The following is an 18,801-nucleotide window of genomic DNA, read 5'->3' on the forward strand; positions in this document are numbered from 1 at the left end:
TTAGGTGAATGTATATAGATCGTGTGTAGAGATAAAGGCCAATTTTACCGTTAGATTATTTGGGCGTTAAGGGGTTCATTAGAGGCAATACTTATCTTTTTTTGACTTGAAAGTTATTTCCCATCTTTTTGGGCCAGCGCATATAAGACTTGTGTCGTGTGTAAGAATACTGAAGCCCTCCAAATAACCAGCCCGTTTTGAGTCGAAGGCAGATATTACGTCTACACTGGAAGTGCGAGCAACCGAAAGGAGTTCATACCAGGGAATATGCATAAGTTTGTCAAAGATGAGTTTTTTCGTTTGCGGGACACAAAAAAGTTTGTTTCCAAGGTAGTTCATACCTCTCTAGCCCCTAACATCTTTTCTTACTTGCATATGTCTTTGCGTTTTTCAGGAGCAGGTATCTGATGTAACCGAAGTCAGGGCATCATTTAAATCTATCAACGTTCTGGTAATAAGAAGCGTCAGTGTTAATGGAATGAAATCTGTGCGTAAAGTCGCTGAAGTGGCTGTTGGCGAAGTTCAGCTCAATGCGTCTTTAGGAGAATGTCAGCGTCTTGATGGCTCCTTAGGAGGTTTTAGAATAATAGACCTTACTCCAGAGGGCTCATTATATCGCACTGTGTGTACGTGCGGAAGTTTATTCGCAGGGGATACCACCACAAGAGAACCCTCGTTTTTATGGTCGTTACCAGAAGATATGCAAGACGGTCCAAATGACCAGCGAGCTTTTACATTTACCCTTGTTATTCCTCCAAAGGGCGGACAAAGCCCCAAACTTGTTGTCGATGTTCCGATGGAGAGTGACGTGGATGTTTCTGAAATCGCTAGAAATATTCAAATAAATGTACGGATTGCTTCTGCCCAATACACCCACACGTATAGATTTCTTTCCGAGCTTTTATTGTCGGCTGGTGACTATGCTGTGTACACCTCCCAGTTTGGGGAAACCTTACGTCAAGCTGCTAGCAATGTGGCCATGGGCCTTGCAAGTAAAAATAGAGCACTGGCGGAAGGTCTTGACTACTTGTCGTCATCCTTTGTCACCACAGGTGGACAGGAGGAGAGGAGTCTTGGAAGTCGGCAGGAGAGCTTAATGTTTGAAAATGATAGCGATGCCCTTCTTGACGGTTGCGACTTTGTTGACAATATTTCTTTAAGTCCAAAGCGACGAGTTTACAGCTGTATCTCGGTTGACTCGCCAATTGTGCAAGTGCCCAAGTCTTCCTCAAACACAGAAATGCTAGTGGCTCATTTGGGTAATATTACGGTTCGAAACACGCACTTGATGGAAGTCGCCGAGGAAGAAAGTGACACGGGACATTTGGCTGCGGAGGAGCATGACATTGATCGCTTGTTCGTGGAAATTAAAGAGATGAGTCTTTACTGTTTGACACCAGACCTTAAAGATTCATCAAGAACTTCGTCATTCTCTTCCCCAGAATCATTTACGGGCAGAAACGCCCTTAATTCACCAAAATCCTACAGTACGCATATTCTTCGGAAAACAGCTTTTGAGCTCATGATGGATCGTCGTTCTGAAAAAATTGGTTCACTGGGTGCGCCACTGAACACACAAAAACCAACCATTCACATTTCCGGGAAGGTTGCCAGTCCTCTGCAGCTGGAACTCTCCACTAATTCTTATCACCAATTACTTGACACTATTGATAACATTGGTGGTGGTAAGGAAACAGTGCCTGTCCCTCCCCCTGCTGTGGTACATTCGTCATCTCTGGCTAGTCCTGCTTCTCAGTCTCCAAGCACACTTTCTCCAAGGTGACATGGCACTAAAAGAGGCTATGTCACTGGTTTCTTGTCTTGTATATATTTTTCATGCTTCTGTATCATAGTTAACCCTTTAAACCCTAAGATCGAAATTTGAAATCTCATTTGTTCCTGGTTGCTCCTATTCATTTCCTACGGAAGTAGTAGGGAGAAGTTTATAAAATAGCAAGTAAATTCATCTTTTGTGATCATGTCTGTAATTCTCATGACCACTCTGTTTGACAAAGGATTGATATTACAAGGAGAAATTTGTTGCTGATCACTCTTAGGGCTTAAAGGGTTAACGTCTACATCTTTGGCTTTTCCCTCTTTTACGAACAACCATGTTAAGGATGTTCAATTCACCATTTGCACAACTCCGATAATACAACATGCGTGCCCTCTCAAAGTTGCGCTTAACCATTTTTCCAATTTGTCCTGGGTAGTGCAGTTGTCCAAAGAGAAATTAAAGTCAATGCTAATGCAAAATTTTGGGAGGCAAACAAGGTGCATCCCGTGAGAGGTGTCAATGGCGAATTTCAAAATAGTTTCGTACGGTGCATATGAAATGCCTCAATCTATCCTGACACATAAAAGAGGAAACCGTGAGACCAAAAAGTTTTAAGGGAGGGAAGATGGTGATTGACTTGGATTATAAACCTGGTAATTGAAGTGTTCAGCCTAATTTTACAAGGACATAAAACGTCACCTCGAAAGTTTTGTATCGTTACACACTAGTCTAGTTATGGCAGATAAGATAGCAGCGTTTTGCGTTTCGTTTATCGAGGGCACGGTGTAATTAAGTAACGTGATAAAATTAATAATTACATGTATGAATATTCAAATAGATTGGACAGCTTGTCGAGTTGTTGCGGCAACAGGGTCCTTTCGATAAATCTAATATCAACTTTATAGTGAGGCTAACACAAGGCTTCTGATATTTCGCGGGAAAAAAAAGCAAAATTTCGCGGGATTTTCACCAGAGGAAAAATCGTCCGATTTCGCAGGATTTTTGCGGGAGAAAAGTCAAAATTCGCGGAAAAATTGGCCGATTTCGCGGGATTTTAGAGGAAAAAAGTCAAATTTCGAAGGATTTTCATTGGCAAATTCTTAAAAAATTCAGCCGGTTTCACTGGAAGTTTCGGGGGAAAACTTCGCCAAGAAGCAATCAGTAAAAAATAGCCGATTTCGCTGGATTTTTTTGGCAAATTTCACTAAAATCGATCAATTTTGCGTCGATATGACCAACGTTGTTTAACGTTTTTTTAACAGGCATAATCATTTGCTCTTTCAACAACAGTTCACTCGAGGAATGAGCGAATGCTAAAGCTATTAACATTATGGTTAGTGCCCAGTTTTTCGCAACATTAATCTAAGAACGCCTGGTAGTTTTGGGACGTTGTTTACTCGTTGCAGTGACGAAGTTTCAAGATAAATTTGGACGTTTGAGGTGAATAAAACAGGTCTAATAGCCAAGATAACTATTAAATATGTTTTGCCAACAAGTATTTGGAAATATTTCTGGCGGATTTCGCGGCATTTCGTAATTTTTGGGGAATTTCGCGGGTCCGCGACCGCGCGAAATATCAGAAGCCCTGCTAAGAGGATACAAAAATAAGAAAACCGATAAACTTTTTCATTCTTTGAAGTTTCTTTATTGCGTGCTTTACTGTGAAGTTAAGTTCTAGTATATCGTCACATCACGTTTAACTACATCAATATGCCAAAGTTTCTTCGCATACAGTTTATTTAGCTTAGAAAGAGTTTCTAACCTCTGTTTTTAGTCGAAGTTTGTCCTAATCCTAAAGTTTCTTTTGCTTCCTTACAGCTCTTCTGCATCTAATCTGGAAGCCTACATTCCAGAAAAGGTTTTGCCGGAGAAACGGGTATCTTTTGTTCCAAATGTCCCATTTGGAGAAAATGTTGATAGCTCTGAAGACGTCAGCATTGATTATGAACTTGAGACAGAGGGCCCCACGCCAGTAAGAGCACATTTTGAATTGCCACACTTTAGCATCAAGCTTTGTGGAGAACTCAACAAAGTTGAACACGACTTCGTGGACATCATGTTCTATGACTTTATCCTTGGTTATGAGCACACCAAACCCACAGTCACTCTAATTGACGTTTCTCTTGGTGGACTTCTCGTGGAAGATCTACTTCAAGAACACGATTCGCCTTATCGCCATCTCATTTCCTCTTCTGCTCCTCGTCAATTCCATTTACGTGAACGCTCGCTTTCTGCCTATCCCTCCAGCCTCTCCACATCCTGCCCCGTTGTTTCAGATGCTGGGTTACGCTCTAATTTCTCGTCCTCCCTTCCACACTGTCTCTCCACGGCTCACCAGCAAAGCCCGTTTCGCTCATTAGCTCCGTTGCGGCCACTCATGGATACTCATAAATTTTCATCTCTACATTCTGGGAACGCCTCCATTGATAGAGATTCATCCGTGGAAGATGTAAACATGGTGCTTAAAGAAAAGAAGAGAAATAATCTTGTACGCATTCAAGTTCTTTTGGTTGACAAGAAAGACGACGAGTTTAGTACCAAGCACAATTCGGTAGGTAATCTTTCTCTCGTTATCTTTCTTTGTCAGGTCAGGTCGTACATATTCGGTGTCAAGAACAAGGCAACAAATGTGTTAATTTATATGAAGATACCAAAAGCTGTTGTCAAAATGACTGCCGCTTTGGGGAACAGGAAGCCCGCGGTTGTTTTTATGAAACTTAAAGAAAGGATGGCATGCGGCAAAAAAAAATTAAGAAAAGCAGACCACGTTTAATTGGTTTAAAACAACACAATAGGAAACAAACAAACACATCCATATTCGACTGAGACGAGACAGTGACTTTAAAACGCCTGCAGTCACAAAAGAAAGTCGAGTAACGGAAATAATGCTACACACCGCATGGCCTTGTGAGATTCCTTAGGTTGTTTTTTTCTAAAGGGAAGGGAGAGGGGGATTAAAAAGGCTTCTTGCTCATCCCGATATCATGATAAAATTTACTTAAGTCGACATCTTATTTGATTCATGACGGACTTAATTTTTTCATGTTGTTTGTTCCTCTAGGTAAACCGCATGATTGATTTGGATTTTAACTCACTAGAAGCAAATCTAAATCTCCAGACCTGGGTAATTGTGTTAGAGTTTTTTGGAATTGGAGTTCCACAGCAGCCCCTAAGCTCCCAACCCAGCAGCCCCAGTGCACAATCAAATCCATTGGACAATGCACTTGATGGAAAGCAACTTCCAGTGGAGATAGAAGGTACATAGAAACACTGCTCATGAATTGTGCTATTCACGTATGTGAATTATTTTAGGCCAAGAGTATCCAGCAACTTAGGTAAGACGTCCTTTAAATTCTCCGCTCCATAAATCTGGGAGAATGTACCGCCTGGTCTCAAGTGTCTACCATATCATAAATGAAATAAAAAATTAAAACAAAATTTCATTGAAGCTCCCAATCAGGGTTTTTCAGACCCAACGTACATAAGCATATAAATGATTCATATTAAGGTAAAATGTCTAGACGTTAAAGTTATAATAGTAGATAAAAACTAGTTGACAAGAAATGATTCGAAAAGGAATTCTCTAAGTTTCTTTTTGAAAGTACGCAGGCTGTCTGCAGCAGTGATCGCACGTGGCAATGAGTTCCAGAGTTCGCTGACCTGCTTCCGATAAGCTGGAATATTAAGATAGTCCTTATTTCTTGTGTTGCGATCATGAACAGTAGATCTTGTCACAAAACTATCACTCAAGTAACTAGGTGCTAGCCCTTTCACACACTTAAACGCGAGAACGCCTACCGTATACGTCAAAATAATAACTCACAGGGAGCCAGCGTAACTCCTGAAGAACCGATGTTATATGATCAAATTTACTTGTATTAATGATTATTCTTGCAGCAAAATTTTGGATTTTTTGCAGCTTTGAGATACTTTTCTTAGTTGTGCTAGACCATACTGGAGAACAATAGTAAAATGTTACGAAAAATTGTATTGCGTGACTAGCGTGACTTTCTAGAAACTTCGCGAGAGTTCATAGTTTGTTTATTTTAGGATCTTGTGTAAGCGTTTCTAAAGCGGTATATTTTGTAATCTTTCTATAATTAGACTATTTGGAAGGTTCTAGAATGTTATTGTGAAAGTATATAAGTAGGCGAGTCCGAGTTAAGTGTTAACTAGTTTTCACAAGCAAAGAGAGTTTGGCGTTAGTCTTGTTTAGTCAAGTATGACGAGAGCAGTGTTTATTCAAGTTGGCGGAGGCGGTGTAAGTCTATCAAGTTAAGTGCATTTGGCGGAGGCGGTGTAAGTTTATCAAGTTAAGTGCATTTGGCGGAGGCCATGTAAGTTTATCGAGTTACGTGCTGTTGTGGAGTTTTACTTCGTGGAAACCACGTTCGTTTTTGGAATAAATCTTCTTGTTGCCGTTCCGAACCCGTCCTCTAAAAGATTACCCGCGTGATATATAATTTGCTGAACACCAGCGCATTTATAACATTCTCCAATATCCTGGTACCGAGAAGATGTTTCACCCTATTTATCTGATATAAACTACCTAAACATGATGAGACAGTGTTTGTAATATGATCATCAAAGCTAAGGGTGGAGTCTACTTGAAGTCCCAAGTCTCGTGCAGAGGAGGCTGTAACTTCCTTTCCAAGTAGAGTGACGTGAAAGTCTACAGGTAGTCTCTGTAGTATTTGTCGGGTTCCCAACACCATCAACTTGGTCTTGCCTGGGTTGATCAAAAGACTATTATAGCAGCACCAAGACGCAATCTATCATATCATAAGATTAAGAAAGAATGGAAGTCCTATCTTCTAACTAACCAAATCTGACCTTGCTTATATGTTCTGTCACTGATATTACCTGAGATTTTATCTCCTCTCTTTACTGCTGCCGATTATCTGAACATGACGGTGTCAAAGAAGAAAGCTCTTGCTACTTTGGGCACTGTACACAAATGAACATAATGTCTTTTAGTTAATTATTATTTATCAGCTACTTTATTTTCCTTCCTATGTACACTTGTGTAAATACCTTATATAGTGTGAAATAAAGAATTGAATTGAATTGAATTGAATTTGACATCATATAGTAGAGACTTTCATAGGTGTCGTCATTATTAGCTATTAGCTGCATGGGTGCCAGAGGCTTTTTCTGACCTAATAGCCCAGCGTCAGCGAAGCCTGCGTGTCGGGCGTTTTAATCTTAAGTATTTTGAGAACGGACCTCTGGGGCTAGACACTACCTACACTGGTCTTGTGCCGTGAAGGGTTCCGCAGGAAACCTTCCCGGCGTATTGCAAGTTGTGTTCAGTTTTGTAATATTGGGGTAAAGCGGATCGGATGGAACACGGCTGTTAGCAATTCACCAAGATTCGTCGACTGCATCTATTGGGAGAATTTTCGCAGCGCTCATGACATTTTTCGACTTCTCAATGTAGTGCTTGTTAAGGTTGGTGAGAGGCACTCACTTAAAACCCCCTATAGAGGAAGCGTTTTTGAACATTGCCTGGTACTACTGCTTTTTCAATGCAAACTTTCTGTTTCTTTTGTTTCTCATTAACAGGTGTTGAAGAACCGGCAGAGAATGAAGGCCTTAACACAGAAGTCAAGTTCCAAGTATCGGCGTTAACCCTGGTACTGAGTAAAAAGAGATATCCCATAGCCAAGGTGAAGGCGTTTGGACTTTTTACTGATATAAACATGCGAGACGGTAACTTAGCTGCAGAAGGGAAACTCACCAGTGTATCAGTGACTGATATGTCTCCGCATGGAACTTTGTACCGGGAAAAGTAAGTCTGTATGTTGGCGTTGTCAAGTCATTGCCGGTGATATCTGTATGTTTTTTATCTCACATAATTTCTGGGACGTTTCCCGCATTCCACACGCTAATTCCACATTTCACATTCCACATCCCACATCTCGCATTTCGTTTTCCACATTTCACATTTCACATTTCGCATCTCACATTCTTCATTTCCTCCTTTCGCATTCCACATTACCTAAATCAACATTTCACCCTAAACGAGAAGTAAGTGTTAATGTTAGCTTAGGGGAGGAGTAGGTGGGCAGTTTCCCTGAAAGCTAAATTGATCCATTTCTTCTGCAACCTCATTCAGCATACCGCATACCGCATTCCGCATTCCCGATTCCCCATTCCCCATTGCACAATCTGCTTTCCACATCCCGCATTTCTCATTTTGCATTCTTCATTTTTTATCTGGCATTCCACATTTTTAGGTTCAAAACGTTCGGGGACGAAGCCCTGAGTTTCAATTTCTTCAAGTATAGCAGTCCAGACCCTGATTTACTGAGAGACCAAGACATGAGTCTAAAGTTGCGCATGTCATCTGTGCAGTATGTACACACCAAGAGATTCCAGACAGAGCTAATTGTGTTCTGTCAACACTACCTACAACTCCAGGAGGTCTTAGGCAGAATGAGGGCTGCTTCTGAAGGCAACGAGGTAGTATGATGACTAATATGTTATACACGATAAAACGTAACTTTTAACTTGGTACTTAACTTGGTACCAGTGTATAAAAATAGTACCTCGTGGGTACTGCTGTATGCAGTTCTCTGCGTTGTGGGACTCGTTACCTTATAGCAGTCCTAGCACACCCGACTGCTCAGGTGCCCCGTTGGGCGGGGAGCCTTTCCGGGGGGTCAGGCTTACTGGTGTACCCTCCTCCAGACGTTGCTCGGCAGAGCCATTGCACTACCGGGTCCGTGACCGGGGGCGCCTAAAAAAAGAGCGTGGCTTCACAAATTATTGTATGATTGTCGTACACTTTATCACATTCCACACATGAAAAATGAGTTTTACATCGCTCACACAAAAATTGCATACGTAACAGTGTTCAAGCTTGTAAAGCGGATCGTAAGCGTTCTTTAAAGCTCCTGATTTTAAGAAAAAGTGAGTCAAATGGTTTTACACGAAACTCGAGTTCCCGTTTTTTTTTTTTTTTTAGGGAGATCTTAAAATGGGCTCGACGGAAAGGCTTTATACCTTACATAACATAAACTTTATTACGACTTCTCTATACGGGGCTATTCTGTGGTAATATACGACTAAAAAAAAATACAATAATAAAATTACAATGTGTCAAAAATATTTTCATCTGTTACAATAAGAAATATTGACATGAGTTTATATAAAGTCATGATAAATGAGGTTCAATGTGTTTAGGAAGAGTTTCCGAGATAGTGGGCGGCGACTTTCCTTATAAAACTTGAGATATTGTTTAAGTTCCGAATGTTTTCTGGCAGTAGGTTGTATTCTTTTGCCCCACGAAAGGCGAAAGAGCGTTGACCAGTTGATAATCTGCATTTAGGTAGACTTAACTGTGACATGTTTCTGCTGCTGCGTCCTGACACTAAATGTAACATGAAATAAATTGCAAAGATAAGGTGGTGCCTGATTTGTCTTACACTTTTGAACCATAGTAACAGTATTTAATAGAAGTTTTTGACGGACGCTTAGCCAACCGAGGGATTTGAGCGCAGCAGAGACATGGTCAATTTTTTTATACTTAGGATCTGCAAGCAAAGTTCTGGATAAGTTGAGGCTTAGAAATGTTTTTGCTGGAGGTGTTACCCGATACGCTAGAACAATAAAAAAAGCCTGCTAAAAATAAGAGCCTTGATAATTACAGAAAGTGTTTTGTTTTTTACTTGCTTAAGATGATAAAAATGACTCTATTGGCCCAGTTGATAAGCAAGAAGATTCTTAACTGGCCGCTAGAATGAGAAATTGTTTTTTTAAAAAATTCTGCGTCTTGAAACTCGTCTTGCCACTGAATCCTTAATTCTTTGACTTGCTTAAAATACTAAAATGACTCTATTGGCCCTGTTGATAAGCAAGACGTTTCTCATCCATTTTCCCACTAAGCACCTCTTTTTTGCTTTACATCACAACAGGTTTCGTGGATGTTTGGTAGAGGAACACGAGTTACACTAGACGTCAAAGCTGGTAATCCAGTGATTCTTGTACCTCGCTCAGCTAAGTCCGGTCACATTCTGGTGGTAGACCTTGGTAATCTCTCTGTGGCCAATGACTATCGATGGGATGGTTCATCGGGTACTTTGAGTCACTGCATGAACGCACAAAGGCCACAATATAAAAATGATTCCGGTAAGTCTTTGGGTACTGATTCAGACGTGAATCGTCCTTAATTTCGGGCGACCAGAAGAGCCTGCAGTCCTAATCTCCAGGTTGTTTAAATTCACGGCACGTATCTACTCACGAAATCTAATCAAGCGTGTTCGACCTTCTATCACGTGAAACTTACGCAAAGCACAGCGTTGGAGCAAGAGCGTTTTGACCTCCAATCGTTGTCACCTGCACTCCGTAACCTTCGGTTATTATAGTATTAAAGCAGGCACTGACCGCCCAAAATAAATAAAGCAGGTGTCAATGGCCAAAAACATCTCTGACTGTAGCATTGAAGGGTATAAACTTGTTCATTGTTTAGTTTTGTTGTTTTTCAGGACCTAACCAACCTCAGCATGTCTGCTTGTTGGATAGTATGCGCATTGAACTACTGGATATGGATCTGTTTACAGCTACAAGAATAGCAGTCAATAACCAGACGTCCTCCGGTGAATTCTCTTACAAAAGCCAGGTTTGACAAAACGTTTTGATATAGATACAAGAATGTCTAAACTCCTCGATGTGGTTAGCTTTTGATAGCACAAATAGTGTTCGCTTAGTAGAGATATCCACATTGAAGAGGTTCAAAATTCCGGCAATGCCCGAGTAAGAGTTCACTCGTGGTGTGTCTCTTAACGTAGGCTAGGGTCGTTGCAAAATTCTTGCTGGCTTTACTAAAACCGCTGTGTCATTTATGAACAGGGATTGAAGCTGTTCAAAGACAAATGCAGACTTAATTTAACAGTTGAACGTAACTTGGACTGGGCTTTCAGTAGAGCAGGTATGCATCATGAGCATTTTTTTGTGCTCTTCGTAATCTTTTATTTCCTCATGGGCAGGTCCTCTGACCTCTCTTTAGTCAAGCAAGCTAACGTTACGACACGAGCTGTGGTGGCTTGATCTTACACTGGGGATGAGCGGAATGTAGACTCAACCACATTTTGCTTTTTATTTTCCTTTTCAGTTCCAGACATCAACGTCAGTGGTCGTTTGTCCTCGGTGGGTGCCTTGTTGGACTATTCGCAGTACTGTTTCATTCTTGGAATGCTGGGAGAGAATCTTGGAGAACCTCTTGAAGAGTTTGAAAGACCATCATCTGTCATCCAAGATCCATTAGGAAAGGTAACAGGAACTTTTTCTTTTTCTTTTGAACGTCTTTGCTTCACCCAAAATATTGATTCTGTTTTTCACTGTATGATATTTTTGTCCAATATCATCGTACATTTTGTGGTTTTGGACACTTTGACTTGAAAATCATTGACAGGAAATTTGGAAATTTTTGTAAAGCTTCTGTATGATCCTGTAGGTAGGGTTGGCAGCATGCCACCACAGGTTAAAGCATTAAACCTTAGCGGCCCTGTGTCTATTGAACTTTTCCCTACTGAATTGGTGATCTTTCATTTGCCCTTTTACTCCCCCGCGTACACAGATACGATTCAAAGTTGACAAAATACCGTAAAGTTCCGAAAATAAGCCTCGGGGCTTATATTTTTCAAAGGCCCTTTTTGAGGGGCTTATATTCGGAGAGGCTTATCTACGGAGGGAAATTTGCGTTTCAAAATCGATTGGGCTAGCCTTATAGTTAGAAGTAAATTTACCGTTTTTGCTTATTTTTATTTTGTATTTGAGGGCAATTTTCCAAGTACAAGCCTCGGGGGGCTTATATTTGGAGGGGCAATTTAACGGAGGGTTTTTTGCATTACCGGGTTTGCGGGGCTTATATTTGGAGGGGCTTATACATGGAGGGGCTAATTTTCGCAATTTTACGGTAGTGTCAAGCTTCATTTTGTAAAATACTGAAAATCGAAGATACTTCTTTATGACGTTTTACCGACTTCAAAAGGAGAAAATAAAGCTTTCCCTCCATTACCCTCCGTGCAATGTTGTGCCGCTGTTCGAGCTACCTTAGAAAACAAAAATTTTGTCGCCGATTGTAGTTTGTACCGGGGCGACGGTACCGCCGGATTGGTTTTCACCATAGCCCATTGGCGACTTTGCAGCTGACTTATAGAGAGACAGGTTGAAATTGTTTGGCGGAAGCATTGAGTAAGGGCCCTTATTGTTCATGCTTTATTTTACCATAGTCATGATTTTTCTACCCTAAGTCCTCTTTGTTATTCAGCCTCCAGAGACAGAGGAGGTGTGGACCAGCCTACGGATGAGAATTGATCTGGTGAATGTTAGTTTGGAATTGCATCCTGTTCAACTATTTGAACATCCAGAAGACTTTCCTGACCCCAGCCACCTTCCCTCTTTGGCCAGAATAGACTTCATCAAATCTAAGTTCGAGTTTGAATCTTTCTCTGACTGGTCAAAGACGATTGACCTGGTGTCTGAAGAGGTCATATTTGAAGATACCAGGCAAAAAGGTATTTCCTCTCTACTGGCAGTTTCATTCAAGTATTTCCTTGGACACACAGTGATGTTTTATTTCGGTTTAAAACGTCTGCTAATTGAAATGCATTCGGGTTTCTTCATGAGACGGACACCTCTCCAGGGCATGAATAAGGGCTCTGTTTATTTAAACCTGGCAATCGAACTCGAAACTTACCTCACAGAAGGCAGTAGTGCACTCACCTGTGGCGGATCCAGACCTTCAGATAAGGGTGGGGGGGTGGTCATCCAGACCCTCGGGCTACTCCCCTAGATCCGGCACTACTCACTGACCGACTGTGCTAATCCTTTCACCATGAGACGGACACCTTTCTAAAGCATACATGCAGAAAGGGTTGTTTATTTATATGGAGTCTAACTTAGGCCGCGGTTTAAGAAATCATTGTAGTTCCAGATCCCTTGCTAAGTGGGTTATTTTTAGAAGATAAATGTTCCTCTAGTCTACCCTATAAGCTACCATGAAACTGTTCACGGTTAACGGTGTTTAGTTAAAAGCGTTTGTCAAACTTAAAGTGGCTTAGAACTCGGTTTTTTTTGCACTGTGATGATCTCTGTTAATGACCGGCCTTTAAAGTTGTTTATTGTTTTCTTGTTTTAGCTGTTTATCTTTTGACAGAATTTAAGGCGGCCGCGGATAACTCTCTTGGACGGACACTAAGTTTTCCGTTCTAGCGATGATTAGTCGTGTCTAACATTATTGATATGGAGTTCATTTTGTTTGTATTTTGGGTCTGTCCTCAAGTGTTTGGTCTATTTGCTGTTAGTTTTTCCCCGTGAAATATGTTACAAAGTGGACTGAAAGTAATTTTGGTATCGATGACATTAAAGCCATACAAATAAAAATATAATATTCTCGGATTAAAAATTAAATACTTTTTTTTTCTTTCCTATTTTGCAAGGAATGGACCTGGATGATTCTGACTCGTGCGTCTTCACTGAAATTCTTTTACCACGAAGGTCATCTTTATCAGCTCGCGAGCAAGAAAACTCTCTTCAGTTTGAAGTTCATTACCGAGATACAACAAAAAGAACCTTGCTAACATTCCTGTTTGATCACAGCCGTATTGTGTTGATCATGGACTACCTTTTAGATACGTACAACTTTATCATGTGCCGGATGTTCAAGACCAGCACAGGTTTGTAAGTTTAGCTTTTGATTGCAGGCGACAAGAGGAGCCCTGCAATCCTAATCTCCAGGTTGTTATTACGCATGCGTCGCATTTATGTAGCCAGCATTCGTTTGGACTTCCACTAAGAATGTATGGAATGCACAGAACGCACTTTGATCACGCGCGTTTGGACCTTCTATCACTCGTTATCTGATCACGCGTATTTTGACCAAGTGTCATGTGAAACGTACTCAAAGCACAGCGCTGGAGCAAAAGCGTTTTGGCCTTCCATTGTTGTCGCCCCCATTACGTGACCTTTCATTATTACTAGTAGTAATAAAATGAGAAGGGTATGGAATATTCCCTTCTCGATGAGGCAGGGCTAAACAAAAAACTTGAATTCCAGCTTGTCCTTTGTTTAAGCAGCTATCATATTTTGCTTGCCCGGGTTCTCTTCTTGCTCATCTCAGTCAATGATTTTGTTAGAGGACGTCTTGCCAGAACCCTTGCGCATTGGGCAAGTAAGCTTTAAAAGTTACTTGCCCAGCAAGAAAATTAGGGAGATTAACCAACGATGACGGCGACGGTTACGAAAAGGTCACTTAAAAATTGAATTACCGCTGCCTCAATTCGTCAAATGTTGTCAGACTTTTTTTGGAGTTGAATTCTAAAGGACTGTATCAAAGTTCAGGAAAAAAAAAAGAAAGTTGTTGTCGTGTGTTTTGGTCCTCGACAAAACGTGAAATTAGGCACTTTCAAGCTGCAGTCTTGCAAAGACGGCTAAGAAATGTACAAAAAGCGTAATCACGTGCAAAGTTGATGTTCTGTCAATGGAAACCATTGTCGTTGCCGTCGCCGTCGTCGCTGCTTAAGCCCCCTAATTACTTGTGCCGGACTACCGGACAAGAATTTTTTCTAGCTCCGTGAATGCTTCTTGTCTCAGGTTTATTTTAGTTGTCATTGCCCTCCCAAGAACTTCAACGATGAGCCTGGTATCGCCCCATGTAAGGGAATCCAAGACAGTCTTGGATTCTGGATTCCACGCCGTAGATTCCAGATTCCAAGTAGTGGATTCCAGATCTATTTCAGTGGTACTTGGATTCCGGATTCCTACAGCTGTATTCCGGATTCCACAAGCAAAAATTTCCGCATTTCGAAATGCGGATTCCCTTATATGGGGAGACTGGTATCTCTTGAGGTTGGATAGGTTTGTGGTCCACTTCGTCTATACGTAAGGCATGGTAACCTGCAGCGAAAAACGCCAGCCAGAAATTACATGATCCTTCAAGCACTGGCGTGCAAGTTATGTGCCACGGTTTCGGGAAGAGAGAGAAAGGGAGTTATTTCAACATCCGTGCACGCGTCAGGTTAGCGTATCGCAAGTGATGACACGTTTGAAGATGAGAAACAGATGGTTTACTGAGAGGCCAGAAGTAGCCAATTCAGCCAATACATATATATGTACATTTTTTGAGGGGGGGCGGGGGGTGAGGAGAGAGAAGTAGTGCCTTTACATGAATCTTTGCCCGGTTAGATGGTTCAGTACATTGAAGCGGTCTTCTTTGTGCAGACACATCTGGAGCGCAGGAGGCCGCAATGGACGCTTCAGATGATTCCAGTTCATTCAAAGAATATGAGCCCCCTCCCCCATCCGCAATAGGAGTGGCCACTAGATGTGAGATGCCAGCACAACCTCTGGTAGGTAACTTATAACTAGGCGTTTTGTTAGCCTGGCTAGTTAGTTCTCACTTAGGGCAAAATGTTGGCTTAGGGGAGGGGTAGGTGGGCAGTTTGTGCATGGGTAACACTTGACAGTTAAATGGGTACTGATAAATTTGTTGCGCTAGAAGAGCCACAATGAATTCACCTCGTGCCAATTGTTCATAGTCATTAGTGTTGAAGAGAGTATGAAGAGTGTGAACTGAAGATTTTTGAGAACTACATGTAGGAAGACTCTATTCCTCTTAGATAATCCACTCATAATAGAACGGTGGAAGATCACAAAACATCAAGACCTACGAAACTGCGACGTGAATAAAAGCACGTCTGTATATAAAATGTATTTTAATGTATCTTTGTCGCAGCCGCAAAAGACGTTTGAGATGGAGGTGAATATTTCAGGAACAGAGTTTGTTGTGTTGGAAAATATAAAGACTGTCGACACTCACGCTGTTATTCTTAAGGTATGACACTAAAGTGAAAACTTGTTGACATTCTTATTCCAAACGTTTTTTTGTTGTTGTGACCTGTTTTTGTTGTGGTCTTCTTCTTCGTTCAGTTATCAGCCGCACTGGCCTGGCGTCCAAACCATCCTAGTCAGAAGTGGCTATCCTGCAGTGTTCAAAGACTGGAGATGTTTTCTTGTGTGCTTTCATGTGAAGAAGACACTGCCTTGTCAATTATTGATCCAGTCTCGGCACTGGTTGAACTCAATAATGGCAGACGACAGAAAGGAGGGAAAAACGCGAACCTGTTAGATATTGCCGAGGAACAGTTACCAAGTCTGGAGGTTAGTTTAGGAAAGCTTTTCTATTCTTTGCAAGTTGGAGATCGTAGAATATTACAATGCAGCTACTCGAACCGGGGCACTTGGAAGAAGATTGTCCAATCACAACGGTTTTTGGAAACAAAAAATTTTCAAGTTTATAGGCAAACGGACCAATGACATTCAAGGTTCTACTAAGCAACCATTGAAAACTTTGAAATCGTTTGAACTTACCTGACCTCTCAGGAAACAGCCCCCAAATACATGAACGTTATTGGTCCTTCTGCAAAAAAACCTTGAGAATTTTTTTGTTTTCAAAAACCGTTGTGATTGGATAATCTTCTTCCAAGTGCCCCAGTTCTAGTAGTCGCACTGCAAAAAGGTTTTTGAACCCTTCAACTCCAAAGTCATGAGTCCATGAGGGAGTTAATATTTATTCATCCTTGTTAAACATTCCTCAAGACACCTATCCAATTGAAGGTGGGAAACCACTGTGAGGCTTTTACTGGTATTTATCATGACAGCTCTGTTCAGTGGCAGTTTCATGATTTTACTTTTTATTTTAGATTAACCTTCAAAGTCCACTGACCATTCGAGTGTCTTATAACGACTACAAGTTGTACCTTAGTACCCTTAAATCTGTCTCCAAGCAACTGAACACAGCCATCGAGAGTGAGGCCTCTGCTACTTCGCTGCTCGAGAATGCCACCCCTGTGCACCAAGCGCAGACCTCCCAACAACAGGGCAGTGCTCAAGGATGGCAGTTTGCTCGTTTTGAGGTAAGTGCAAAGCCAGTAGTAGTATATTCGTTCAAGGTTCAACAAAGCTCTGTCATAAGTAGTGCATCCTATTGTAATGTGGTCAAAACACACGGTTGTTGCAATAGCAGTGCAGCAGGGTGCGTTTTCTACCTTCCTTCTTTCTTCGAACTTTCAGTGCACGCTGAGAAAAATTGTGCTATTCTCATTCTCGTTAAAGCCGTTGCGGTATGACGAGTTAATCAATTGGATAATCGCGTGCTACCGTAAAATGCACTCTATTGGCCATAGCTGTCCCCAGCGAAACTCTCTAGGCCTTTTATACGCCCTTGCAAACAAATTTGCTCTCTTGTCGCAATTCTACTCAACTTAGATTACCCACCCTCCTCTCCTATAGCAACGCTGGCGAAATTTCTCTATCATCCACCCTAAGCCTTTTGCAATTTATTTTTTACCCATAACTAGTCCATCTTTAGGCATACGGTGGCTTTTATGCGAATTTAAATTCGTTACATTTTCCAGTTTTCGTTTTCCTCGTGTTGTGACATCATGGAAATTCCTATTTTCCCCACTGAATCACACGCTTAGAATTTGAATTGTTGTGTGAGGTGATATAATATCATTTTGTCCTTGCAGGTGCGAGCGGGAACTGTATGTGTCTGTCTGATCGACGACTGCGGGGACAGTGACGTACCGCTCATTGAGTTTAGCACACAGAGTATGTATACTGTCGTTGTTAAGCTATTTTAGACGAGCAGGAATTCCTTAATACTGTCGTTGACAATTTTTCTGCGCTAGCATATACGGCTCAGAATATCAGTCTCTGACAGTTGTGCCTATCTAGTTCCAATTGCGTTCTCCGACAATAAATAACATCTGGCAGCGGATTACGCTAAATGTTTCCATAAATTCTTGGCTTTTTCTTGAAAACTGTCCTTTTCGAGTCATTTTCACTGACATATATTGTCATTTACAAGGGTTTCTCCAACTTGTATTCACAGTTGTCGCCTTTTTTGAAGCACGAAGTTAATAGCTTTTCATGCTGCCTGTTCAGCATAATTTTTACCTACCAGGTTTCCCGAATTGAGAACATTTTTAAACTTTCTGTCGTGACTCCTTTGATCTATAAGAGTGTAGACGATCCAATATTGTAGCCGAAAAGTTTTTATGTCTATATCTGGCGACGTGTTCATAAAATCATGTACCGGAGACCATCAAACACAGTTGACAGTAGTTCTCGAGCAACGGGCGCTGAAAACTGCTTAGTTGTTGAAAAACGTCTAATGCAGTCCACATTGTGTTATAGATTTGTACTTTTGGCATGATCTTCAATCCACGGGTGATGGTTCAGCTCACTGCACTCTGATAGTCCAATACTACAACAGGAATGTATCCGACTGGGAGACTTTTCTTGAACCTTGGAAGTGAGTCGCACATCTCTGTCATCACTAGGCTGTGTATCAAACCTTCCTAAGAAGGGTAGGGGATAGACGATCCCCTCCCCCCCAGAAACGGCTGATTCTTTAGCTTTGTTATCACAACTTCATTAATGTCAGGATTGTATCGATCCTGGAGAGCTTAGACATTTTTTCCTACCAGAGTTTCCACAGGTACCCCAAGCTCACGAGTGCGAATCGTTGTTACATAACCAAGAAATGTTATAAGGGTTTGTATGGAGATTTCAGCGATCGATATTCATCCATCAAGGACGGTCGATGATGCTTTGCCACGAAGTTCCGTGCACGGCCGTTAGCGCGCTAAAAACTCCATGCAAACCCTTATTATATTTCTTGGTTATGTAACAACGATTCTCACTCGTAAGCTTGGGGTACCTGTGGAGTTTCATGTCCTGAACTAGCTTCATCTTGAACGTTGATAGTTAGTCAAGGTTTGATTTTATTGCTTCTCTACATTGACTGGCTGAAACACATATCACCGCTGTCTCAGCTAGTGAGACACAAGTTTCTTCGACCGGTTTTCACCCTAACGTTTATCTGCTTTGCGTCACCTACTTTTTTGTAGAATTTCGTTAGTTTTTGACTGTACATTGCTAAAATAAGGATCTTCCAGTGCGACAACTAATCACGTTCTGTGAGAATGTCTCCTGCATGACGAGCCTCCGCTGAC

General features: G+C 41.4%; 1 protein-coding gene across 1 annotated transcript in view; it reads left to right on the forward strand.

Moving 5' to 3' along the window:
- Positions 1–18,801, forward strand: part of LOC140948164 (intermembrane lipid transfer protein VPS13D-like) — a 142,362-nt gene that overhangs the window by 58,925 nt on the left and 64,636 nt on the right. Inside the window, exons 26-42 of the mRNA XM_073397390.1 lie at positions 395–1,779; positions 3,596–4,328; positions 4,839–5,034; positions 7,343–7,568; positions 8,017–8,242; positions 9,697–9,936; positions 10,284–10,400; positions 10,631–10,709; positions 10,893–11,050; positions 12,051–12,297; positions 13,222–13,458; positions 15,014–15,129; positions 15,516–15,614; positions 15,710–15,940; positions 16,483–16,695; positions 17,311–17,392; positions 17,981–18,098. Coding sequence (XP_073253491.1) covers positions 395–1,779; positions 3,596–4,328; positions 4,839–5,034; positions 7,343–7,568; positions 8,017–8,242; positions 9,697–9,936; positions 10,284–10,400; positions 10,631–10,709; positions 10,893–11,050; positions 12,051–12,297; positions 13,222–13,458; positions 15,014–15,129; positions 15,516–15,614; positions 15,710–15,940; positions 16,483–16,695; positions 17,311–17,392; positions 17,981–18,098 — 4,703 coding nt within the window. The remainder of the gene's footprint in view (positions 1–394; positions 1,780–3,595; positions 4,329–4,838; positions 5,035–7,342; positions 7,569–8,016; positions 8,243–9,696; positions 9,937–10,283; positions 10,401–10,630; positions 10,710–10,892; positions 11,051–12,050; positions 12,298–13,221; positions 13,459–15,013; positions 15,130–15,515; positions 15,615–15,709; positions 15,941–16,482; positions 16,696–17,310; positions 17,393–17,980; positions 18,099–18,801) is intronic.

The sequence above is a fragment of the Porites lutea genome, chromosome 1, assembly GCF_958299795.1.
Source record: "Porites lutea chromosome 1, jaPorLute2.1, whole genome shotgun sequence".
Classification (NCBI taxonomy): domain Eukaryota; kingdom Metazoa; phylum Cnidaria; class Anthozoa; order Scleractinia; family Poritidae; genus Porites; species Porites lutea.